We start from the raw sequence: 26,808 nt of genomic DNA, 5'->3' as shown, positions 1-26,808 counted from the left end.
CGATCCTCGAACAGGAAGAAATCATGGCTGACAGTATTGATCACTTTGTTAGAATCAATGCAATCATCAATAAGAAGTTCACTAGAGTAGCTGGGCATAAGAGTAGACAAAAAAAGGGGTGGTTTGACCATGCTTGTTCTATTGCCTGGTAAGATCTAAAAGAGGCCTTAGCAGTTAAACCTAGAGATAAGAGTCTGGTGACCCAACTTAGGCTGGATTATAACTTGACCCTTAAGCGCAGAAAGGCCGAACTCCAGCAGGAAGCGTGGGATAATCTTAGCCAAGCTGCAGAATTGAAGAATTGTACACTGTTTTGGGCCGCTGTGAACTGCCCATTTCTTAAGGACGAGAAGGTACCGGAGCTAACATCAAATGTGAGCATGGAATCATGGATCCAACATTTTTCCATTATTTTTGACTCTGGTAATGGACCGGTCTCCTCTGGAGATGGTTGGCCTATCGTTGCCCTAAATATTACTATACCTGAGGTCATGGATAGCATTAGAGCTAGTAAGGGAGGGAAGGCCCAGGGACCAGATGGGGTGCCTATAGATGTGTACAAGACTGCCCCGGAGATATGGGGCCCATTGTTGGTTAAGATTTTTAATGCAGCAGTTAGTTGTGAGATACCGTTAACATGGGCAGAATCAATAATTGTTCCCATCTTCAAGAAAGGTGATCGGGGTGATGCAAAAAATTACCGGCCAATATCCTTACTGGATTCATCTGTAAAAGTTATGAGCCGGGTCCTTTTAGTCAGATTAGAGGAATGGGCAGAGACCAACGGGATTTTAACCAACAGCCAGTTTGGGTTTAGGAAGGGGCGTGGCACCATTGAGCAATGCTTAAATTTAGAACTTTTGGTAGGGAAATATACCCAGGCCAAAAAAGGGTATTTATTTATGTTTCGCTGACCTAAGCAGCGCTTTTGATATAGTAGACCACGCTATACTCTGGGCCAAACTGATCGAAATGGGAGCACCCGAAGGTATAGTCTATTTCCTGGCTCGCCTGTACGAAAAATTATGCACCAGTGTCCGGTATGGACCTAATGGGGAGTGTACGAGCAAGTTCAGGATCGGGAGGGGAATAAGGCAGGGGTGTGTTTTAGCACCCCTGCTCTTCACACTCTTCATTAATGAGGTGGATTCTGTTCTACAAACAGTTGCGGCAGATGCCCCGAGAGTTAACAACCTTAACATCCCTGTGTTACTCTATGCGGATGACGCCGTGTTGCTGTCCAGGACCCCATTAGGTCTTCAACGTTTGATGGACAGGTTTGTACAGTTCATCAAAAGCAGGAAATTGGTGATTAATAGGACTAAAACTTACGTTATGGAGTGTGGGACAGGTCGATCTAAAACGAAATTTAATTCCCATTATTTCATAGAAGGTGAACCGGTCCAAAAAGTTGATAACTTTTGCTATTTGGGGATTACATTCTCCAAAAACGGCTGCTGGGATATAGAACATAAAGCTGTAAAAACAAAGATGACGAGGAGTGCTAATGAGGTATTTGTATTCGCTAAGAAGTTGGGGAACAGGCGTATTAAAGACATGTTAAATATTTTTCAATCCAGATGTCTTTCCACGGCCCTTTATGGGGATGGAGTATGGGGTGTGTCACCAGCCGGGAGTCTGCAGGTAGAGGAGAATAATTTTTTGAAAAGGCTTCTGTGTTTACCCAAATCTACTTCTAATAACTTGGTCCACAAGGAAATGGGGATTCAATTTCTGAATGACATGATTATGTTAAGACCCCTATTATTGTGGCACTCGGTATGGCTGAATGATGGTACCTCCCTGAATAGAGCCATTATTGATGATTGCCTTACTTTGGATCATCATTTAAAGATCCCTTGGATCAAATACACGATTGACAATTTCCGAAAGGTTTTTGGGCTTAATGTGTCCAATGATCGACATTGTGTCTCTGACATTTCCAAGTCTAATCTGAAAGTTACTTTCTTGAATTATTGTGCAGAGAGGCGTGCATTGGAGGAACCGAATCTCTCTACCTGTATGCTGTATAACAGTATGAATGACTTTATTGGACTCCAACCGTACTTGACACAGGTGACTAGAGCTTCGCATCAGTTTGTGCTGACCAGGATGAGGATGGGGACAGTACATTATCTGGTAGCGTGCCACACTGTAAAAATGCGTCCATCCGGACCCTGTGCTTGTGATAATAATGCTGAGCAGAGCACTATGCACTTTCTTTTATTGTGTCAATTGTATGGTGAACCGCGGAAAATTTACCTAAAGCCTATGCTGAAAAGATTTGGAGTAAGAACAATTAATGACTCTATGAAACTGCTTTTTAATTTTCACCACCCGGACATCTGCTTTTTTACGGCTACTTTCCTGCTTAAGGCAATTGGTGCTAGGAAAAGTATGTGCTTTTAATTATTTATTCCATCCCCTTCTGGATAATAATGTATTATGTGTTTCTTTTTTAAATTGATCAAATGTTCTGTATTTATCACTGTGTGTGCTTTTATGGACATGTTTTCTATGCTCCGAATAAAGCTTTATGAATCTGAATCTGACTTTCATCCCCAGGGTTTTCACAGTGGGGGACGGTGAGGAGGGAGCCAAGGGAGCGGGGCCAGAAAATAGTGGTCCAGGGGCTGGAACTGCCACCTGTGAGTACCAGTTCGGTCTTGTCTGGGTTTAATTTGAGGTGATTGCCGTTCATCCAGTCACTGATAAAGGTCATGGTGGTTTGGAAGTTGTGGATAGAAGCAGGGAGAGGAGAAAGGTTAAATATCAGCTGGAGGTTGTCGCCATAGTTGAATACCGTGACATCCATCTGTTGCAGTGCAGAAATAAGAGGGAGAATATAAAGATTAAAGAGGAGGGGGGGGAGAGAAGAACCCTGTGGTACCCCACAGTGAACAGCACGTGTAGGAGCAGAAAAATCTGCTAGCTGGACAGCCTGAGTACGGTTCCCTAGAAAGGAGGTAAGCCAGGCCAAGGCGGGTCCCCTAATGCCGGCGCCTCCGACAGGGTCGAGAAGGATGGGCCTTGGCCTATAAAAACACAGCAAAGTGGTCGGACCAGCAGAGTGGATGTGGAGAATCTGGCATCAATGCATTTATAAATAAGAAAATATCAACTAAAAAGAAGAAAGCTCCAATACAACCCTGAGCAAGATATTAACCATGGTTCTCCTGTCTCTAATAGCAGCTTTTAAAAAGAAGTACACTCCTTGAAGCAAATATGCGAGGAATTCAACAGCTGCAGGTGATGTAGTGCTTCTTTACATCTAAGGTAACCAAGAGTTTTTAACATTGGTTGAAGAAAGTGCGTTCGTGCATGGCTAAAATAAGACATATAGTGCAACAAGGACTGTTCCGAAGTGCCAACACAAGGAGAGGGTGGAATAGAGCTCCTCGTGGTGGCATGTGAGTTAGCAAACACAAAAGACACCATATACTACTGGATTTAAATCAGAAGAGCAAAGATCTCTCCCAATGCATTAATTCAAGTAGAGGATAAAAGGCTGACTAGGGGGAGGCTAGTATCCTATAGTAAAATAACACTGTGCATTTTGTGGTGTCAACTACAAGTCTCTCTTCGCAGGACTGCAAAAATATTAGCTACATCTGAAATGTAACATCTTTCTTTATAATATAAGGAGAGGAAAAGACAGAGGATAATCCCAAAGCCTTTGAAGAAATTGATATATAACTCAGCAACGGTATTGCGCATCCGTTGTCCAGGCCGAGACAATCTAAAAAAATGTCTGTCCAAAGCTTGGCATGAGGGCTAACCCAAACTCTGAAGCAGAGCAACAGGGGTGCCAAATGAACCCTATCCTTGATATTTAACTGGTTCAGTGCCTCTCTATTGAAGGGTTTTTAGTGAAGGGGATACTAGGCGCCCAGCTGTGTGACGTATATAAGTATGTACCTCAATGTCAGAAGGTGCTACTAGGGGAGGGGATGAGCCCTATAACCCCTCAATGATGTGTGGGGACAAGCCCTCACACTTACTAAAATTGGAACCTAAGCTAGGCACACTTCAAAGTAAATCAACAGTATGTATAATCATTACAAAGTTCACAATTTCTTGAAAAAATACATAAACATATAGGTTGGATTTTACGTCGTCTTTAATTCGGGTCTCGCTAAACCAAAACAGAAACCAGTTGACACATGTTTCGTCGCATGTGGAAATACTTCTGCGACTTCTTCAGGGCTGGGAATGATGCAAGGGATATACTGTACATAACACATACGTGTCTAGAAACAGACAAATGAGTTGAATGGGAATCTCCACTCCATTTGGTGACTTTCGAGTGTCAGTGAAACCCTCATCACCGAGAGCTTGTGAGGCCTGGCTGACACCAGGCCAGTGACTCACTGTGTTTGACTCAGACTCACAGAGCCTTGGAAGTGTCAATCACAGCAGGGCCCGTGAAGCCTCGGGTCACCCCTGGAGCTCCCATCGGATTCACAAAGGGACATGTTTATGCTGCAGAGAGGGGACACCATATCGTGCACGTTGTTAGCTGTGCAACCTGAGAACTGGCAAAACACAAGTTGTCTCCCTGAAAACTGAACACAACGGTCCTTGTGGTGAAAACAAACAACAGAAAACGAGAGAAACGGGGGGAGGAGAATCCATGGAAGACAGGGATCTATGATCCTTCCTGTCACAAGTGCTGGGCACCGACATACACCCGCCTGGGGTCATGCTGGAGCCACTGGCCTACACCCGCCTGGGGTCATGCTGGAGCCGCTGGCCTACACCCGCCTGGGGTCATGCTGGAGCCGCTGGCCTACACCCGCCTGGGGTCATGCTGGAGCCACTGACCTACACCCGCCTGGGGTCATGCTGGAGCAGTGGCCTACACCCGCCTGGGGTCATGCTGGAGCAGTGGCCTACACCCGCCTGGGGTCATGCTGGAGCCACTGACATACACCCGCCTTGGGTCATGCTGGAGCAGTGGCCTACACCCGCCTGGGGTCATGCTGGAGCCACTGGCCTACACCCGCCTGGGGTCATGCTGGAGCCACTGGCCTACACCCGCCTGGGGTCATGCTGGAGCCACTGACATACACACGCCTGGGGTCATGCTGGAGCAGTGGCCTACACCCGCCTGGGGTCATGCTGGAGCAGTGGCCTACACCCGCCTGGGGTCATGCTGGAGCCACTGACATACACCCGCCTGGGGTCATGCTGGAGCCACTGGCCTACACCCGCCTGGGGCCATGCTGGAGCCACTGACATACACCCGCCTGGGGTCATGCTAGGCACAGACCTACACCCGCCTGGGGTCATGCTGGAGCCACTGGCCTACACCCGCCTGGGGTCATGCTGGAGCCACTGACATACACCCGCCTGGGGTCATGCTGGAGCCACTGACCTACACCCGCCTGGGGTCATGCTGGAGCCACTGACATACACCCGCCTGGGGTCATGCTGGGCTCTGACATACACCCGCCTGGGGTCATGCTGGAGCCACTGACGGGTCATGCTGGAGCCACTGGCCTACATCCGCCTGGGGTCATGCTGGAGCCACTGACATACACCCGCCTGGGGTCATGCTGGAGCCACTGACCTACACCCGCCTGGGGTCATGCTGGAGCCACTGGCCTACATCCGCCTGGGGTCATGCTGGAGCCACTGACATACACCCGCCTGGGGTCATGCTGGAGCCACTGACGGGTCATGCTGGAGCCACTGACCTACACCCGCCTGGGGTCATGCTGGAGCCACTGACATACACCCTCCTGGGGTCATGCTGGAGCCACTGACGGGTCATGCTGGAGCCACTGACCTACACCCGCCTAGGGTCATGCTGGAGCCACTGGCCTACACCCGCCTGGGGTCATGCTGGAGCCACTGACGGGTCATGCTGGAGCCACTGACCTACACCCGCCTGGGGTCATGCTGGAGCCACTGACGGGTCATGCTGGAGCCACTGGCCTACACCCGCCTGGGGTCATGCTGGAGCCACTGACGGGTCATGCTGGAGCCACTGGCCTACACCCGCCTGGGGTCATGCTGGAGCCACTGGGCGATGATGCCAAATGTCATCCATTTAGAGTGTATCTGTTTGTAGCTCTTCCTTGAGTGCTTCACAACTTGTACATTTGCAATGTTTTTCCGTTTGTATCTCTTATGTAACTCTTGTAACCCAAAGTCGTTCTGCAACGTAACCGCTTCCTTTGTGAAGCCTCCGACACCTCCGGGTCATGTTCGCGCTGAAGAAAAACGCATCAAATAAATCAAATCAAAGCTCACTCACCTCAGCTCAGCCTCTGCAGGAGCCCTGGACGCGGTATCCAGGCAACGACGCACCGCCGGGACGCGTCGTGACGTCACAGGACGGGGCGCGCTGCGGAGCATAGCTGATGGGAAGCCCTCCGTCGCGCTGACGTCACGACGCCGCGCCGGGCGGGTCACGCGCTCTCCTTCAGACTCTGACCCCGTCACGTGACCTGTCAGATCCAAGATGGCGGACACGTTCAGCCAGGTGCTGCTGGGCTCCGGCCTGACCGTGCTCTCGCACCCGCTCATGTACGTCAAGGTGCTCGTGCAGGTGAGAGGGCCCCGTCCTGCAGGGGGGGTGACGGAGGCAGGGTGGTTCTGCGGCTGGGGGGAGGGCAGGCTGCCCCCTCCTGCAGGTGAGAGCCGGGGGCGAGGCCCCCCCCGTCCTGCTGGTGGGCCCCGGGGGAGGGCCAGGGCAGGCTGCCCCCCCCCCCCCTCTCCCGTCCTGCAGGTGGGGTCAGGAGTGCCCTCCCGGGAGGGGGCGGCGGCTTGACCCCGCGCAGCGCGTGCGGTGCCCCCAGCCTCGGGTCAGATCCATGGAGGGTCTTCGGACTCTAAAGCCCCCGGGGGCCCCAGTCCTGGCCCCGCCGTCGACGGTGACGGCGCCTCGGGGCCCTGCGCGGGGCCCCCAGGGCGGGGCTTTGACACCGGCCCTGACGTCTCACACCAGGTGCATTGTGTTTATTTGATGCAGTTTAAAGCGCGGCCTTGACCCGGAGCTGCCGGATCCCTGTACAAGAGGCCGGTGTCCCACAGATAAAGAGGAGAGGGAGAGTGAGACCAGAGGGGCGAGGGTGGTGGGGAGGGGGAGCAAGAAGATCTGACACTGGAGGGGCCTCTGCTCTCCTTGCTGTAGCGCCTCCGTTGACAGCCGCTGCCCGAGGACCTTGGTTGAATGAGCCGCTTCTCCAGCCTCCCCTTGTCTGCAGTTTACTCTAACAGAAGTCTTCTTCAGCCGCTGGCATCGCACAGTCCGGTGCTGTGCGGATGGAGGGACTCACCAAGGGGTTCTGCGTCCAATTGTGCCACTGGTTTGTCTTTACTTCTTCTTTATTTATTTGAAAGTTTTATATAGCGCGGACAAGATCTTTGCAGATATCAGAGCGCTTTACAATGCAGGGGAATACCAACAAGAGAATGAAAAGCAGGTCATTAAGGAGTAAAGTAGCAACGAAACAACAATAAAGCACATATTACAGATAAATGTGTGCAAAGATAGTCAGGTAAGCCAATAGTACAGGTAAAACACATAGTCGTAGGAATCGAACAGAATAATACAGATCGGTGCAGAATCTTTACAGCTCAACATTAATAGGTCAAGTGAATTCGGCCATGAGAATAGCTTTTACTTCTTTCTTAAAAAGTGTGAAGGAGGAGATGAGCCTGGTTTCAGGAGGGAGTGAGTTCCAGATCCTGGGTGCCATTCCTGAGAAGGAGCGTTGATAAGTTTTTTCCTTCCGGAATCTTCGAGGTTTCAGCAGAAGATTGTTTGTGCCTCTAGTGTTTCTGGAGCCGCCCGAGATAGACAGCTTCTGAGTGAGGTATCAGGGGGAGCTCAGGTGTACAGCCTTGTATGTCATGCAGGCTATTTTCAGATGTATTCTGGCTTCAAACGGCAGCCAGTTCAAGGATTTCAAGTCAGGGGAGATATGTGAGTGTTTTTTTGACCCCGTGATGAGACTCGCTTCAGCGTTTAGAGAAGCTCTTAAGGGTGCAGTAGTAGTTAGCGGGAGACCGCAGAGGGCGATGCTGCCGTATTCAATTCGCGGGATTACTAGTGCTTGTACTGCAGTTTGGAAGTCTTTGGCTGGCAGGAAGGGTTTAAGTTTCCTCAGGGTGTTGATTTGGAAGTTTGCTCCTTTAGTAGCCTTGCTGATATGATGCTGCATGTTGAGATTGGAGTCGAGAGTTATGCCTAGAGATTTTGCTGAATCCACTAAGGTGGGCTGGACATTGAGTGCAGTTAGCTGTTTAAGCCAGATTTGAGTGGTAGAGATCTTCGCGGGAGGTGAGATCAGAAGGAACTCTGTTTTCAGAGCATTGAGTTTGAGATGATTATTGGCAAGCCAGGATTGCTGTGTAAAGTGAGTGTGTGGGTGGCAGGCAGGATCCACGTGAAAGTTTAGCTTGCTTTGAGCTTACTGGATCCCAAGCTGAGCCGTACATCTGTCTAAAACCTTTGGTGGGCTGCTGACAACCTCTCTGCAGGTATGACTTGAGCTGTCCCAATGGGGGATTAAGTGGGGGCAAAGCCTGTAGGCCTGGATTTAAACTGCTAACCTGTGCAAATACCCACAGCAATCTGTGCTGTGGATCTGTGCATCCCTTTTGTTTTTAGGCCTAGCATATCTGTAACTTCTACTGATGCGTGGCACCAGCACAATTTTGCTGGGGACTATAAAAACAATAGCCCCGTGGCAGCAAACTCGGGGGCGGGAGAAACAATAACACTGAAAGTTGTAGACGGGATGTATAAGGCACAGAAGAAGATTGGCTTTATAGGAACACGCTACATGTAAATATTTGCGTATATTTGTCCGCGACTGTTTGCAAAGGGAGTTACTTGCCTTTCGTAGATTGCTTGGTACCTTGCACCCTCCCAGTGTAGTATCTTGTATAGTGAGGCAAGTTTGGTCCTGTCATAAACACTGTTGCCAACTCCATTGCGCCACCCAGCACCAATTACAGTGAGGCATGACTGTGCCGGAAGTTTAATGTAGATTGCTGCAGACAAGGGTGCATGCCATACTATTTAGAAATGTTAAAAAAAATATGCCTATTACTGAAGTGAAGCAAAAGGTGACTCGTATATAAGCTAGAACAGGGTTTCCCAAATTGTGGGCCACAACCCACTGGTGGGTCGCTAGCCAATTTTTGGTGTGTCGCAAAAGTGTAAGCAATAAATAAATAAGCCTTTGAATTCTGTATTTGTCTTCACATTCACAGCTTCAAACACCAAACTCAAATATCAGACTGTCTTCCAACAAATTGATGCTTATTTAGTTAACGTGGGGATTTGTGTTTACAAACTACTTTTGCGGTCAGAGAGGAAAAAAAAGACCATCTTGTACCGCAAGAGTGAAAGGAAAGCCTGTAGTATGTCATTTTTTTTGGTAATACAACACAATCTAAATGTCTGTAAAATTTGACCTATACACACATTTGTTAATGCAGTTAGTAAAGCGAAAATGTAGCACATTTATTTTGTAGTTCTGAAATGTGATAGAAACAAAAGATTTCAATTCGATTTATAATCTTTATTCGGTTCTTAAAAGACACCATAAAAGCACATATACAAGATACACACAAAAATGTTTAAAAACGGAAGTAAATTTCCTTTAAATAAAAGTTAAAAATTATCTGTTATTTAACACCAAAATTCATTAAGCTAGGGGAACAGAAGTTAATTGTTCGAGGGGACAGAAAATATTAAGGTCCAGATTCTCTGGTGTTCCTCAGCCGAATTGCCATCCGAATGAAACTTATAGTGCAAAAAAGGGTGTAAGCATCCTCAGCTTCCTGTAAGAACCTCAGGGCCAGTTTTGCATGTTTAAACTTTAGGTCTTTCAAAATCCCCACCAGGAACTTAAGTCTTGGTACGGTGTAAAAAGGGCATAATAAAACAAAGTGAAGGGTATCCTGCGGAGACCTGTGGTCTCAGCCGCAGGTACCCTTCTCTGCCACTGTATGAGTGAACCCTGCCGGAACCGCAAACAGGTGGTGGAGCATGTTAAGTCTAAAGCGGGTCATGACATAACGATCCTGGGCGTTATACATGACTCTCAAATAGGGTTCCATTCCTTGCTTCACTGTGAGTTCGCTGTAAGATAGACTAGTGGGTTTATGTCTTTCTTTCTCCGCCCTTAGTGACTGAAGCCGTACCGGAAAACGTTTTTTCACCCAAGCTTTGCTCTCAGTTGTTAAAGAGTCAGGGGATGTGAAAAAGTTTATGCAGTCAATCTCTGCTAATGATTTCTTGACGTTTTTCAGCCAGGGGATGTCTTGACCTTTGTCTCGTTTTAGGCAGTCCAATATAATTTGTCTTGTTAAGGCCGCCTCTGGGTTGGTCCATAATTTAACCCAAGCCAAGAGAGGTTTAATTTTGATCCTGTCTTCTATGAAGGGTTCTCCCACCTCCTCATGAATGATGTGAGCCGGCACACTCTGGGGCACTTTCAGGATCCTTCTCAAAAATTTGTTTTCTTCTATCTGGATTTGCTGGGCTTTGTTATCCAAGAAGCCCCACACTTCTGCCCCATAGGATGCCTTCGCACAGCAAATTGATCTGTACAGGTTCAGTATTTGTTCTGGAGACCATCTTCCCAGTCTTTGACCATACCCCATGATGGCTCCTACTGATGCTGCCAGTTTCATAGCCTGTTTTTCTACCAGAGGTTTGAAGTTTAGCTGGTTGTCGAACAGCACCCCCAGGTATGAGAAGGTCTTGACCTGGTCTATCTTGTGTGACCCAATATGGTAGGCGAAGTTCCCTTTTGTCAGTTGCCCTGATGACATAATATAGGATTTTTCCAGATTTGTCGCCAGATCCAGCTTATCCATGAACATTACAAACCCGTCAATCAGTTTTTGTAATCCTAAAGGAGTTCTGGCAAGCAGAACCGCGTCATCGGCGTAAAGTAATACAGGCACTGCACGATGACTGATTTGGGGTGAGTCCACCTTCAGTTTGAGGAGATCTTTTTCCAGCGAATTAATATAAATGGAGAAAAGGAAGGGCGCGAGAATGCATCCCTGCCTTACTCCGCTGGTGCAGGTGAAGGGGTCGGTCTTTTTTCCCTCTTGATTGTACCTCACACTTGCAGTTGTATTCCAGTGGAGATTTTGCAGGGTGTCAACTAGCGGTGGATCCACTCCTAGTTCTAACAACATAGACCAGAGCTTTCTCCTGTTTACGCGGTCGAAAGCCGCTGAGAGGTCCATGAACCCCATATGAATGGACCCCTTCCCAGCAATGGTGTATTTAGCTGTCGAGAGGTATAAGTTTAGGCATTGGTCAGTGGTGGATCTGCCCTCCCTGAAGCCGTATTGGATTTCAGAGAGGACCTGATGTTCCTCAGCCCAGTCTTGTAGCCGCTGTAAGATGACTCGCCCCAATACCTTTGCCGTCACATCAATGAGAGAAATGGGTTGGTAGCATTGGGGGTCATCACGGTTCCCTTTTTTGTAAATAGGGACTATAGTCGCTGTTGACCAGGACCGAGGCAGTCCTGCCACCACTGCCTCGTTCAACACCCTGGTGAGCAGCGGGGCCCATAGCTCGGGTCTACTTAAGAATAGATCGGGTGGAATTCCATCCGGGCCGGGTGCTTTATTTTTACTGAGCCCTGCAATTCCCATTTCGACTTCTTTCAAGGAAAAGTCCAGGTTAGCCGGCTGGAAAGCCCCATGATGTGTCCTCCTGGGTTGAGTGGCTTGAGTGATTATATAGACTCTGGAAGTGCTTCTGCCATTGCACCGGCAAGATAATGTTCATAATTTTTGGTGCCCCTTGGTCTTGAAAACATGGGGAATTAATGACTTTCCAGAAACTGGCGGAGTCTTTCCTTTCTGCAGCGTCCCTTCGGTCCTCCCAAGCTTGATTTTGTAGGCTTTGTTTGAGTTTCTTCAAGGCATCTTTATATTCAATTCTGTTTTGTATAACCCTGGTCTTGTCCCTTGGTGTGGCTTGGAGGCTGACTTTCAGGTTTTTTTTAGAGCCTTGGTGCAAGTTGAGTCAAACCATCTTGTATTTGAGGACGCTTTGTTCACCCCGGAGGACTTTAGGGAGTTATTTACGTGAGACGCAATTTCTTCGAATGCCCTAACCACCAAAACTCCATTTACACTTGGGTCGAGGCATTTGTTTATTGCTTCTGAGGCCTCTGTTATCAGTTTTTTATAAAATCTCTCCCCATCGACCCTCGCCCATTTAATTCTTCTTCCCTGATCCACAGCTTTTTCTATGGTGTCGAGCCTCTTGGGGCCCGTGTTAAAATGAAAACCTTCAATTGTGATAACCGGATTGTGGTCACTAAAGATGCTCCCATCTATTAGGGTTTTGCTAATATTTCTTTTTAGTGTGGACGAGACTAAAACATAGTCAATATAGGAATTGCAACCTCTGCCTTTGTATGTTGGGGTTAATTCTCCTTTTTCACCCAGCACAACAAGATCTAGGGTTTGGGTCAGGTTGTACCTTTTCGTTAGTCTCTTCAGATCCCATCCCTCTTTTGAGTGAGTAAAGTGTGGGCCTTTCATTATGGTGCATCTCGACCAGTCTTTGTTAAAAGGTTTTAATTTATCACAAAGATGACAATTAAAATCTCCCGTAAGTATTAGACTTGAGGGATTTGGTGTCTTATTTAAGAAGTTCAGATTTTTTTAAGCAGGCATCCAGCTCGGTTACGGCTGTTCCCTTTTCCATAGTACCCTGGGCATTATACCAATTGACTAGGAAGAAAGTTAGTCTTGGTGAGTCAAACCTTATTGCTTGGAGGTTGTATGAGCCCCCTGTGATGTTGGACCAGGTGCCCTTTATATCTAAGCTGACATATATGACGAGTCCCCCGCTAGATCTTCCCGAGACTGCCTTTTTAGCAGGGACAAAGAAACTTTTATAGCCTTCCAAGCTATAGTCATTTAGTTCAGTAGCCCATGTTTCTTGCAGGCAAATGATTTGGAATTTATTTATGTAGCTAAGCCATTCCTGGGATTCAAATTTGGCCGCTAATCCTGCAATATTCCAGGATACAACCTGTAATTTTCCATCAGTCTTTTCCTTTGGGGATCCTGTTAGATTTCTTACTAGGGGCGCAGTCGGTTTTCCCACTTTAGGTGGGGTAACCAAGCTAGGCTGTGTGCTACAAGGAATCGCCAATCTGCTCTGTTTGGTGATTGGCCTATGTTTTGGGGGGTTTATCAGACAGCCTTTTCCTTTATTTAGGTTCAACGACTTAGTGCGGTTTCCTTTACAAGATGCGGGTTCTGATCTATTTCCCGCCCCCGTTCTCAATTCTGTTTTAAGTGGGCTTGCCTCCCTCCACTTTACATTGGTGAGGGGTTGTTTTTCCCATCCCTGTCAATCGACTTCTTCAAGTGCGCTGAACCTATTCCAATGTGCGTGCTGCATTAGGAAAGGGTCAAAGTTTGAGGTCACGTAATGTGGCCTTTGCCACTGGGGTGGGCTATATTGGAAATCCATGTGAGGCATTCTGAACAGCGGAGGTCTGTTGTTCTGCCTAGGTCGCTGGTGTGCGAGTGGATAAAAGTAAGATAAGTGTACCGGATGGATTTGTGAGTCAGTAAGGCCAGGGGGAGCATTACAGATGAAATTAACTGCTGCGATGTCTCTAAAGTTAACCGTGATTATGTCCCCTGCAATCGTCTTTGTGCCTTTACCGATCCACTCCCCCCTTCTTACTGAGAGGATCTCCCCATGAATATTGGGGGGCAGTGGTCTGTGTATTTGTAGCCACTGTGCGCATTTGTTTTTCAGCTCTATTTGTGTTTCCCTTTTGCCCTCCCTTAAAGGTGGAACTCCTGTTAAAACTACTACGAAGGGTAGAGCTTCAGGCGGGAGGTTGATTGTCCTGAAGCGGGTTGCTGTTTTATTTTCTTTAGTAGCTGTTGTAGAGGGAGTCGGGTTGGTCTTCATACTCGCTTTGGGAGTTTGAGCACTGTTTCCTTCCAATGTTTGGGGAGGGTCCAGGGGGTGGTTTGCTGGTTTCAGTAGATATCTGTTTATTAATTTTTCCCATAATTGGTGTAGTAGTGACCTTTTTGTATATCTTTGATGCTTTTTTGTGTGACTCTGGTAGAGTTTTTTGCTACCGTGTCAGGTGTTAGGGAGGCCTTGTCTTTGGTTGTTCTTTTGGCTAAGGCCTCATTTTGTTTTATTAGGGCACCCTCTTGTGCTGGTTGGCCTTTCGGGCCAGCCCCCTTGTTGTTTACAAGTGATGTTAATCTGTCAATTTTAGCTATAAGGGGTTTTATCAGCACCATAATGGAGTGTTCAAGATCCGTTTTTAGGTCCGCCACCATGTTGGTGATCCAGCAGGGTATTCCTGGTGTGGGTGGGTTTATGGGCGTTACCAAGTTATGATTTCTAGATTTAGTTGGTCCTTTGTTAACCCTACATTTAGAACCTTCCTTGTGCAAATTTTTGTCCAAGGTGTTTGATTTCTTCTTATGATGATTTATTTGTAGACCCGTTCGCTCTGTGCTGGTTTCAACGGGCACCTGAGCGCATGGGAGATCAACAAAAGAGGAGGGGGTAAGGGCCAAGCTAGTTTCAAGGTCCTCTGTCAAGTCTATGGAAGCTTCAGTTAGGTTGATGAGGGCTTCCTGTGTTTCCTGGACAATAGTCACGGGTGGTAGGGACAGCCTTCTCTCTGTATTTGCAATGGCGTTAGATACCGCCCCTGTTTGTTTAAGCATCTTGTCGATGGCCGTGAGGGTTGGTAATGGTGAAGGGGGGTCTACTTTTGATTTAATGCTTGATCTCAAAGTGGGCATCTTAGCCTTCTTGGTAGTCTTCCTCCTAATCCCCAGCTGAAGAATGCGAGGGCGGTAGGTGGATTTGGACGAAGTAGATAAAGGAGTCCCAATTAAATAGCTGATGTACGCGGTGCTTTAGTGGATATTAGGGGGGTGGCCCAGCCTCTTTTGGCCTCTGAGGGCCACAGAGTGCCCGCCCTTTGCCCGGGCTTCGCTCGGCGTCCTGCTCGCGTCCCGCTAAGCGTTTGGGCGCTGTTCTTGTAGGGGGAACCATTAAAGAAATGGGATGACCCAAACGGTACTGGACCTGGGTAACGTATTAGTATAAACAAACAGTGGTCCGAGACCTATATATTTTCAATATGCAAAAAATCACAATTTATTCAATTAGAAGGCGTATGTTATTTTGACAGCCTTGATCAATCAATGATGAGAAGGTAGAAAATAGGCAACAGCAACAAACTCAAAATGTATATGCAATATTTTAATCTATTGTCAAGTTTTTGAAACGAAAGCACAATTCACAGTATTACGTACTTTTCTTTATATACATTGTCCCGTATTCAGAACGTGCAGTAGAGCAAAAGAGGTGTCAAAGGAGCGTGAACGTGATAAGGTGAAAGGAATCACACAGATTTGAGAGATTATATTCCGAACAATTCAAAAGAACACCAGCCAATAAAGGCCGGAACCATAAATATCCTGGCCACTTTAATTAGTCAGCAGAATTTCCCTAATTTTATTCCTAGGCATACGATGTAAAAAATGTCTGGGGACTCCTGGTCTAGAGTCCCTGCTGCGCGCGCCCTCCGTTGGAAACGCTGCACTCCCTCCTCCTTCCGCTGACTCACAGGCACTCCCGCAGCCTCGACCCCACGCCGCGCAGCGGCACCCGCGAAGCGGGTGCTGCAAGTTGTAGATTTGCGGCGGGGCGGTCAATCCCTCCTGGGACACGGGGAGGCTGCACTGGAGACCTGGCGCTTTTCCTCAGTTCTTTTGGCGGCAACACACGGGTGAGTCTCTAAACAGGAAAGGGTTTAAATAGGATCAAAACGTACAAATGATAAATATTCACTTACTCGATTTCACACGTGTGCACTATTGTATTACCTGTAAAACTGTGTGTGCAGATTTATTGGACATTTCAATGCAAAATGCATTATCTATTAATTCCAGTGATGCTACCACACTATCCTTTACTTAAATTAAAAACCACCGCCTCATGTCCATTACAGCTAGATAGGTTGCGAACATTTGTTGCTCTAAAAATGTGGGTTGTGGTTCTAAAAGGTTTGGGAAGCACTCAGATAGACATCACTCTTTGTACATAACTAGAAGTGCCAAGCGCACCTGTAAGGTTTCAAAAATCATCAGATCAGAATCTAGATCACAAGACGGGCATGGTTTTGGATTTGCTTGTACGTGATGTGGCGCGTTTGACAAAAAAAATGGTGCCTTTTATTCTACCAGTGTGGACTAAAATATTGGGATTCAGATAGGTGGCTAAATGTAGGTGCTATCTCTAAGGTCAATCCACTGCTTTTTTATTTTTATATAGCACAAACAACCCAAAGCAGGGTGTAAGCACGCTTTATACACATATCCATATGTCCTTATTGGCATGCAGCAAAGCATTACCACGGTCTGTGCACAGAAAATAATCAGAACAAGAAGAAGAAGAAAGTAGAGCAAGGGTGAGGAGCAACCAAAAACACGTGTACAGCGAAAGGTTAATGTAGACAAATCCAGTATCGGCAAGGAAGGACAGTTGGACGATATGCACATGAAAATAATTACCCCAAAACATTTAGGCCCTCATTATGATGTCTGTTGGAAAGCCTTCGACTGATACCCTGGGTTTGAATTCCGGTCATTCCTGCTGGCTTCTGAATGGCTCATTGAGCCGCCGGCCTGTTGGAAAGCCGCCATAATCCTGTGCCGACTGAGTTTCTGCCATCAGGATTATGATGTCCGTGTCCAGCAGGCTTACCATATCGAGCTTTCCGACAAGGGAAGCCTATCCGAAAGCACTTTGGGGGCCCCTAGCATGGCCTCCTTCTTCCTGAGACCTCAGGTTGGAGGCCGAAGGGGCTCCTATGTTGCCCCCCTGTGAATCCCTGTACCGTGTGGCAGCCAGCACTCCCATAGAGAAGTGGGAGTGCATCAAAATAGTGTTCGGGAACTGCCGACCTATGGTCGGTGGGTTCCTACACCAAAATGGTATTGGTCAGAGGCAACTTTTTGGCTGGATTCAAACACTTTGAAGGAAGGGGCTGTGCATATTTTGATGGAAAAGAATCCTATATTTTAGGTGCGTTGCTAGTTAAAGTTGTCTTCGTGCTGAAAAACCACGTTGCTCTGTTAGCAGATTTCCTGCACTCTTTTCTCTATCGATCAAGGCTCATGCACTCCTGGTCTTGTTTGGTGTCTGATTCTTGTTCCACTGCTGTAGCAACAAACTGCAGCTCGAATCTAGGCTATTATTGCCCAATAGATTACTGGCTTGTTTGACATTTCTGACCACTTACTTGGGTCCCAAAAATGATCTCTGTGCACCTCCTATGTATAGAAGGGTTTAAAGGAAAAATGAATGATTGCGTAAAGTGCATTTCTCTAAAACGGGATTCAAATGACTGAAGTTAGAATGTATAAACATTACAATATGTGGAATGGTGGCTCCTCGCCTCTTTTCAGGTAATCAACTACTGTAGACTGTTTTTGCCTTGTGCTATCTGCAGGGGCTTCGAAGGTATTTTCAACAAACGTGCATTCAGTTCTATTGTAATGAATTGTTGGAAAGGTTTCTACCTTTCCATGGAGACTCGCCATATAATTCCATCTTTAAGATCTTTTAGACCACCTTAAAAGCGTATGTAAAGCTTGTTTCTACTAATGGGGAAAGCGATTGCCAGGGAATTGTTTAGTTTCTAAGGAGCTTCGTTTTAAAAATGTGATTCACGTGAATCTGTCATTGAGTTTTAAGGTAGAGCCTGTTGCATGTTTTCAGGCCTCTCGCCTGGTGACCACTCCCATGGTTGCTCTTGGGTAGTGTTGTGAAGGCTTCTGTTACCTGTGGTGTTTATACTAGAACCCTTCCCTTAGCGTGTTTTGGTGGCCTGATCGGGAGACCTCGCATGAGAATATCCAGCTACATTCTGCTGGCAGGTTTAATCCCGTCAGTTTCTGCTGCTTCCAATGAGACATACTCCTGTTACTTGCTGGTAATCTTCATTATCCGTAGTCCCTAATGTCCTCGCCACAGTTTCACATATGGAGATGGACACAACTTATTACAATACTAACTTCAAGAAGTAGAAGTGGACTTGACCATGGCCCATGCAAATAAGTGAAAGTTATTGTCAGCGCATACACCATCCTGTTTACTAAGCACTTTAAGGCCAGCAACACTAGGGCATGGAAGGCAGGCTGTAATGGCTGGGACAAGGATTTTATGGACTGAGGGTCATGAATATTACCTCTATGTAACCAGAGCAATATCCCTACAGTATACCTCCTTGTTGTCGTCCCATCATTACCAATGAGGAGTACCAATGCTAGTCTGGCCGAACAGTACACATTATACAGAAATCACGACGACTGTACATGAAACATTTTAAGAGTGAAATTCAAATAAAAAACATAAAATTAGTAGTACATATAATTCATCCTTTACTGATTACAAATTTGTGACCAAAGCTATCACTGCACATTCCTGCACTTTGAATTCAGTAGTGTTTCTAAAGGGTGTGGGGAGTCACCCAGATCCGTTATAACAGGATTCCTATAATGTGACCGTTAGAGTCAGCTCAGAGGCTGCTATCCCTCTTGTTGTTTTACCTTGGTTTTTACCTAGAAGAGGAAACTTAGAAATCTCAAAAGCCACCTACTTATGGAAAACCTCGAGACTTTATTTGCCTGGATAACAACACCATAACCAGCAAATGATTTGTCTTCCTGTAATCCTTTGTACGATTAAAAGTAATCAAAAACCAGTCTCCTTCCAGCCATAGAATGATTAAGGTATATTCACTCAAGAAGTCAAGGGAGACATTTTAAAGTTTTGTTTTTAAAATCAAAATCCCAGTAAAGTGCAGACGATATGAATTGTAAGCACAATGAAGACAAAATAGTAGCAGTGACATTTACTTAAAGCGTGAATAGGTGGAATCTTTCCAATGTGATTGCTGTTCTAAATTAATAGCAATCCTACCCTCATTCTGCTACTTGTGAATTCTAATCTGATTCTAACGCAGCAGAAAATAAAACCTGTGTCGGAAATCGGCGATACCTCTGAACAAGAGTGCTGACGGTCATTAAAATAGTAAGCACTGTTCTTCTGGTCCCTCAGGGCCAGCTGCACTGATGCCCCAGCCAGCGAAGGTTTTGTGCTTCCACCTGGGAGCCTGGAGCTTCTGTCCTGTGGTTTTAGGGCCAGCAGCACGGATGCCCCAGCCAGCGAAGGTTTAGTGCCTCCACCTCGGAGCCTGGAGCTTCTGTCCTGTGGTTTTAGGGCCAGTTGCACTGATGCACCAGGCAGCGAAGGCTAGGTGCCTCCACCTGGGAGCCTGGAGATCCTGTCCTGTGGTTTTAGGGCCAGCTTCACTGATGCACCAGCCAGCGAAGGCTTGGTGCCTCCACCTGGGAGCCTGGAGATCCTGTCCTGTGGTTTTAGGGCCAGTTGCACTGATGCACCAGGCAGCGAAGGCTAGGTGCCTCTACCTGGGAGCCTGGAGCTTCTGTCTTGTGGTTTTAGGGCCAGCTTCACTGATGTACCAGCCAGCGAAGGCTAGGTGCCTCAACCTGGGACCATGGAGCTTCTGTCCTGTGGTTTTAGGGCCAGCTTCACTGATGTACCAGCCAGCGAAGGCTTGGTGCCTCTACCTGGGAGCCTGGAGCTTCTGTCTTGTGGTTTTAGGGCCAGCTTCACTGATGTACCAGCCAGCGAAGGCTAGGTGCCTCCACCTGGGAGCCTGGAGCTTCTGACCTGTGGTTTTAGGGTCAGCTGCACTAGCCAGCGAAGGCTTGGTGCCTCCACCTGGAGCTTCTGACCTGTGGTTTTAGGGCCAGCTGCACTGTTGCCCCAGCCAACGAAGGCTAGGTGCCTCAACCTGGGACCCTGGAGCTTCTGTCCTGTGGTTTTAGGGCCAGCTTCACTGATGCCCCAGCCAGCGAAGGCTTGGTGCCTCCACCTGGGAGCCTGGAGCTTCTGTCTTGTGGTTTTAGGGCCAGCTTCACTGATGCACCAGCCAGCGAAGGCTTGGTGCCGCCACCTGGGAGCCTGGAGATCCTGTCCTGTGGTTTTAGGGCCAGCTTCACTGATGCACCAGCCAGCGAAGGCTTGGTGCCTCCACCTGGGAGCCTGGAGCTTCTGTCCTGTGGTTTTAGGGCCAGCTTCACTGATGTACCAGCCAGCGAAGGCTTGGTGCCTCCACCTGGGAGCCTGGAGCTTCTGTCTTGTGGTTTTAGGGTCAGCTGCACTAGCCAGCGAAGGCTTGGTGCCTCCACCTGGAGCTTCTGACCTGTGGTTTTAGGGCCAGCTTCACTGATGCCCCAGCCTACGAAGGCTAGGTGCCTCAACCTGGGACCCTGGAGCTTCTGTCCTGTGGTTTTAGGGCCAGCTTCACTGATGCCCCAGCCAGCGAAGGCTAGGTGCCTCCACCTGGGAGCCTGGAGATCCTGTCCTGTGGTTTTAGGGTCAGCTGCACTAGCCAGCGAAGGCTTGGTGCCTCCACCTGGGAGCCTGGAGCTTCTGTCTTGTGGTTTTAGGGTCAGCTGCACTAGCCAGCGAAGGCTTGGTGCCTCCACCTGGAGCTTCTGACCTGTGGTTTTAGGGCCAGCTTCACTGATGCCCCAGCCAGCGAAGGCTTGGTGCCTCCACCTGGGAGCCTGGAGATCCTGTCCTGTGGTTTTAGGGCCAGCTTCACTGATGTACCAGCCAGCGAAGGCTAGGTGCCTCCACCTGGGAGCCTGGAGATCCTGTCCTGTGGTTTTAGGGCCAGCTTCACTGATGCACCAGCCAGCGAAGGCTTGGTGCCTCCACCTGGGAGCCTGGAGCTTCTGTCTTGTGGTTTTAGGGCCAGCTTCACTGATGTACCAGCCAGCGAAGGCTTGGTGCCTCTACCTGGGAGCCTGGAGCTTCTGACCTGTGGTTTTAGGGCCAGCTTCACTGATGCACCAGCCAGCGAAGGCTTGGTGCCTCCACCTGGGAGCCTGGAGCTTCTGTCCTGTGGTTTTAGGGCCAGCTTCACTGATGTACCAGCCAGCGAAGGCTAGGTGCCTCCACCTGGGAGCCTGGAGCTTCTGTCCTGTGGTTTTAGGGCCAGCTTCACTGATGCACCAGCCAGCGAAGGCTTGGTGCCTCCACCTGGGAGCCTGGAGCTTCTGTCTTGTGGTTTTAGGGCCAGCTTCACTGATGTACCAGCCAGCGAAGGCTTGGTGCCTCTACCTGGGAGCCTGGAGCTTCTGACCTGTGGTTTTAGGGTCAGCTGCACTAGCCAGCGAAGGCTTGGTGCCTCCACCTGGAGCTTCTGACCTGTGGTTTTAGGGCCAGCTGCACTGATGCCCCAGCCTACGAAGGCTAGGTGCCTCAACCTGGGACCCTGGAGCTTCTGTCCTGTGGTTTTAGGGCCAGCTTCACTGATGCCCCAGCCAGCGAAGGCTTGGTGCCTCCACCTGGGAGCCTGGAGCTTCTGTCCTGTGGTTTTAGGGCCAGCTTCACTGATGCACCAGCCAGCGAAGGCTTGGTGCCTCCACCTGGGAGCCTGGAGCTTCTGTCTTGTGGTTTTAGGGCCAGCTTCACTGATGCACCAGCCAGCGAAGGCTTGGTGCCTCCACCTGGGAGCCTGGAGCTTCTGTCTTGTGGTTTTAGGGCCAGCTTCACTGATGTACCAGCCAGCGAAGGCTAGGTGCCTCAACCTGGGAGCCTGGAGCTTCTGTCTTGTGGTTTTAGGGCCAGCTTCACTGATGTACCAGCCAGCGAAGGCTTGGTGCCTCTACCTGGGAGCCTGGAGCTTCTGACCTGTGGTTTTAGGGTCAGCTGCACTAGCCAGCGAAGGCTTGGTGCCTCCACCTGGAGCTTCTGACCTGTGGTTTTAGGGCCAGCTTCACTGATGCCCCAGCCAGCGAAGACTAGGTGCCTCCACCTGGGAGCCTGGAGATCCTGTCCTGTGGTTTTAGGGCCAGCTTCACTGATGCACCAGCCAGCGAAGGCTAGGTGCCTCCACCTGGGAGCCTGGAGATCTTGTCCTGTGGTTTTAGGGCCAGCTTCACTGATGTACCAGCCAGCGAAGGCTTGGTGCCTCCACCTGGGAGCCTGGAGCTTCTGTCTTGTGGTTTTAGGGCCAGCTTCACTGATGTACCAGCCAGCAAAGACTTGGTGCCTCCACCTGGGAGCCTGGAGCTTCTGACCTGTGGTTTTAGGGCCAGCTTCACTGATGCACCAGCCAGCGAAGGCTTGGTGCCTCCACCTGGGAGCCTGGAGCTTCTGTCTTGTGGTTTTAGGGCCAGCTTCACTGATGTACCAGCCAGCGAAGGCTTGGTGCCTCTACCTGGGAGCCTGGAGCTTCTGACCTGTGGTTTTAGGGTCAGCTGCACTAGCCAGCGAAGGCTTGGTGCCTCCACCTGGAGCTTCTGACCTGTGGTTTTAGGGCCAGCTTCACTGATGCCCCAGCCAGCGAAGGCTTGGTGCCTCCACCTGGGAGCCTGGAGCTTCTGTCTTGTGGTTTTAGGGCCAGCTTCACTGATGTACCAGCCAGCGAAGGCTTAGTGCCTCTACATGGGAGCCTGGAGCTTCTGACCTGTGGTTTTAGGGTCAGCTGCACTAGCCAGCGAAGGCTTGGTGCCTCCACCTGGAGCTTCTGACCTGTGGTTTTAGGGCCAGCTGCACTGATGCCCCAGCCTACGAAGGCTAGGTGCCTCAACCTGGGACCCTGGAGCTTCTGTCCTGTGGTTTTAGGGCCAGCTTCACTGATGCCCCAGCCAGCGAAGGCTAGGTGCCTCCACCTGGGAGCCTGGAGATCCTGTCCTGTGGTTTTAGGGCCAGCTTCACTGATGCACCAGCCAGCGAAGGCTTGGTGCCTCCACCTGGGAGCCTGGAGCTTCTGTCCTGTGGTTTTAGGGCCAGCTTCACTGATGTACCAGCCAGCGAAGGCTTGGTGCCTCCACCTGGGAGCCTGGAGCTTCTGACCTGTGGTTTTAGGGCCAGCTTCACTGATGTACCAGCCAGCGAAGGCTTGGTGCCTCTACCTGGGAGCCTGGAGCTTCTGACCTGTGGTTTTAGGGTCAGCTGCACTAGCCAGTGAAGGCTTGGTGCCTCCACCTGGAGCTTCTGACCTGTGGTTTTAGGGCCAGCTTCACTGATGCCCCAGCCAGCGAAGGCTTGGTGCCTCCACCTGGGAGCCTGGAGCTTCTGTCCTGTGGTTTTAGGGCCAGCTTCACTGATGCACCAGCCAGCGAAGGCTTGGTGCCTCCACCTGGGAGCCTGGAGCTTCTGTCTTGTGGTTTTAGGGCCAGCTGCACTGATGCACCAGCCAGCGAAGGCTTGGTGCCTCCACCTGGGAGCCTGGAGCTTCTGTCTTGTGGTTTTAGGGCCAGCTGCACTGATGCACCAGCCAGCGAAGGCTTGGTGCCTCCACCTGGGAGCCTGGAGCTTCTGTCTTGTGGTTTTAGGGCCAGCTTCACTGATGCACCAGCCAGCGAAGGCTTGGTGCCTCTACCTGGGAGCCTGGAGCTTCTGACCTGTGGTTTTAGGGCCAGCTTCACTGATGTACCAGCCAGCGAAGGCTAGGTGCCTCCACCTGGGAGCCTGGAGATCCTGTCCTGTGGTTTTAGGGCCAGCTTCACTGATGCACCAGCCAGCGAAGGCTTGGTGCCTCCACCTGGGAGCCTGGAGCTTCTGACCTGTGGTTTTAGGGCCAGCTTCACTGATGTACCAGCCAGCGAAGGCTAGGTGCCTCCACCTGGGAGCCTGGAGATCCTGTCCTGTGGTTTTAGGGCCAGCTTCACTGATGCACCAGCCAGCGAAGGCTTGGTGCCTCCACCTGGGAGCCTGGAGCTTCTGACCTGTGGTTTTAGGGCCAGCTTCACTGATGTACCAGCCAGCGAAGGCTTGGTGCCTCCACCTGGGAGCCTGGAGCTTCTGTGTTGTGGTTTTAGGGCCAGCTTCACTGATGTACCAGCCAGCGAAGGCTTGGTGCCTCCACCTGGGAGCCTGGAGCTTCTGACCTGTGGTTTTAGGGCCAGCTTCACTGATGTACCAGCCAGCGAAGGCTTGGTGCCTCCACCTGGGAGCCTGGAGCTTCTGTCTTGTGGTTTTAGGGCCAGCTTCACTGATGTACCAGCCAGCGAAGGCTTGGTGCCTCCACCTGGGAGCCTGGAGCTTCTGTCTTGTGGTTTTAGGGCCAGCTTCACTGATGTACCAGCCAGCGAAGGCTTGGTGCCTCCACCTGGGAGCCTGGAGCTTCTGACCTGTGGTTTTAGGGCCAGCTTCACTGATGCACCAGCCAGCGAAGGCTTGGTGCCTCCACCTGGGAGCCTGGAGCTTCTGTCTTGTGGTTTTAGGGCCAGCTTCACTGATGTACCAGCCAGCGAAGGCTTGGTGCCTCTACCTGGGAGCCTGGAGCTTCTGACCTGTGGTTTTAGGGTCAGCTGCACTAGCCAGCGAAGTCTTGGTGCCTCCAGCTGGAGCTTCTGACCTGTGGTTTTAGGGCCAGCTTCACTGATGCCCCAGCCAGCGAAGGCTTGGTGCCTCCACCTGGGAGCCTGGAGCTTCTGACCTGTGGTTTTAGGGTCAGCTGCACTAGCCAGCGAAGGCTTGGTGCCTCCACCTGGAGCTTCTGACCTGTGGTTTTAGGGCCAGCTGCACTGATGCCCCAGCCTACGAAGGCTAGGTGCCTCAACCTGGGACCCTGGAGCTTCTGTCCTGTGGTTTTAGGGCCAGCTTCACTGATGCCCCAGCCAGCGAAGGCTAGGTGCCTCCACCTGGGAGCCTGGAGATCCTGTCCTGTGGTTTTAGGGCCAGCTTCACTGATGCACCAGCCAGCGAAGGCTTGGTGCCTCCACCTGGGAGCCTGGAGCTTCTGTCCTGTGGTTTTAGGGCCAGCTTCACTGATGCACCAGCCAGCGAAGGCTTGGTGCCTCCACCTGGGAGCCTGGAGCTTCTGACCTGTGATTTTAGGGTCAGCTGCACTAGCCAGCGAAGGCTTGGTGCCTCCACCTGGAGCTTCTGACCTGTGGTTTTAGGGCCAGCTTCACTGATGTACCAGCCAGCGAAGGCTAGGTGCCTCCACCTGGGAGCCTGGAGCTTCTGTCCTGTGGTTTTAGGGCCAGCTTCACTGATGCACCAGCCAGCGAAGGCTTGGTGCCTCCACCTGGGAGCCTAGAGCTTCTGTCTTGTGGTTTTAGGGCCAGCTTCACTGATGTACCAGCCAGCGAAGGCTTGGTGCCTCTACCTGGGAGCCTGGAGCTTCTGACCTGTGGTTTTAGGGTCAGCTTCACTAGCCAGCGAAGGCTTGGTGCCTCCACCTGGAGCTTCTGACCTGTGGTTTTAGGGCCAGCTTCACTGATGCCCCAGCCAGCGAAGGCTTGGTGCCTCCACCTGGGAGCCTGGAGCTTCTGTCCTGTGGTTTTAGGGCCAGCTTCACTGATGCACCAGCCAGCGAAGGCTTGGTGCCTCCACCTGGGAGCCTGGAGCTTCTGTCTTGTGGTTTTAGGGCCAGCTTCACTGATGTACCAGCCAGCGAAGGCTTGGTGCCTCCACCTGGGAGCCTGGAGCTTCTGACCTGTGGTTTTAGGGTCAGCTGCACTAGCCAGCGAAGGCTTGGTGCCTCCACCTGGAGCTTCTGACCTGTGGTTTTAGGGCCAGCTTCACTGATGCCCCAGCCTACGAAGGCTAGGTGCCTCCACCTGGGAGCCTGGAGCTTCTGACCTGTGGTTTTAGGGCCAGCTTCACTGATGCACCAGCCAGCGAAGGCTTGGTGCCTCCACCTGGGAGCCTGGAGCTTCTGTCTTGTGGTTTTAGGGCCAGCTTCACTGATGTACCAGCCAGCGAAGGCTTGGTGCCTCCACCTGGGAGCCTGGAGCTTCTGTCTTGTGGTTTTAGGGCCAGCTTCACTGATGCACCAGCCAGCGAAGGCTTGGTGCCTCTACCTGGGAGCCTGGAGCTTCTGACCTGTGGTTTTAGGGCCAGCTTCACTGATGTACCAGCCAGCGAAGGCTAGGTGCCTCCACCTGGGAGCCTGGAGATCCTGTCCTGTGGTTTTAGGGCCAGCTTCACTGATGCCCCAGCCAGCGAAGGCTTGGTGCCTCCACCTGGGAGCCTGGAGCTTCTGTCTTGTGGTTTTAGGGCCAGCTTCACTGATGTACCAGCCAGCGAAGGCTTGGTGCCTCCACCTGGGGGCCTGGAGCTTCTGACCTGTGGTTTTAGGGCCAGCTTCACTGATGTACCAGCCAGCGAAGGCTTGGTGCCTCTACCTGGGAGCCTGGAGCTTCTGACCTGTGGTTTTAGGGCCAGCTTCACTGATGTACCAGCCAGCGAAGGCTAGGTGCCTCCACCTGGGAGCCTGGAGATCCTGTCCTGTGGTTTTAGGGCCAGCTTCACTGATGCACCAGCCAGCGAAGGCTTGGTGCCTCCACCTGGGAGCCTGGAGCTTCTGTCCTGTGGTTTTAGGGCCAGCTTCACTGATGCACCAGCCAGCGAAGGCTTGGTGCCTCCACCTGGGAGCCTGGAGCTTCTGTCTTGTGGTTTTAGGGCCAGCTTCACTGATGTACCAGCCAGCGAAGGCTTGGTGCCTCTACCTGGGAGCCTGGAGCTTCTGACCTGTGGTTTTAGGGCCAGCTTCACTGATGCACCAGCCAGCGAATGCTTGGTGCCTCCACCTGGGAGCCTGGAGCTTCTGTCTTGTGGTTTTAGGGCCAGCTTCACTGATGTACCAGCCAGCGAAGGCTTGGTGCCTCTACCTGGGAGCCTGGAGCTTCTGACCTGTGGTTTTAGGGTCAGCTGCACTAGCCAGCGAAGGCTTGGTGCCTCCA

The 26,808-nt window shown here is 50.3% G+C and overlaps 2 protein-coding genes across 6 annotated transcripts in view; one reads left to right on the top strand and one right to left on the bottom strand.

Annotated features, from left to right (window-relative positions):
- AGBL2 (AGBL carboxypeptidase 2) overlaps window positions 1–6,308 on the bottom strand; it is a 986,768-nt gene extending 980,460 nt beyond the window's left edge. The window contains exon 1 of the mRNA XM_086959752.1: window positions 6,263–6,308. The gene's annotated coding sequence lies outside the window, so the exon portion shown is untranslated. The remainder of the gene's footprint in view (window positions 1–6,262) is intronic.
- A 95-nt stretch (window positions 6,309–6,403) lies between these two features.
- Window positions 6,404–26,808, top strand: part of MTCH2 (mitochondrial carrier 2) — a 274,703-nt gene continuing 254,298 nt past the window's right edge. For all 5 annotated transcript variants that reach the window (XR_015309194.1, XM_086959750.1, XM_086959748.1 and 2 more), the window contains exon 1: window positions 6,404–6,556. Coding sequence is in view for 4 of the 5 variants with exons in the window: in XM_086959750.1 (XP_086815876.1) it covers window positions 6,470–6,556 (87 nt within the window). In the remaining variant the exon portion in view is untranslated. The remainder of the gene's footprint in view (window positions 6,557–26,808) is intronic.

This window comes from Lissotriton vulgaris, chromosome 2_2 (genome assembly GCF_964263255.1).
Source record: "Lissotriton vulgaris chromosome 2_2, aLisVul1.2, whole genome shotgun sequence".
Taxonomy (NCBI): Eukaryota; Metazoa; Chordata; class Amphibia; order Caudata; family Salamandridae; genus Lissotriton; species Lissotriton vulgaris.
The sequence above is the reverse complement of the archived record's forward strand: the minus strand, read 5'-3'. Positions and strand labels throughout refer to the sequence as shown.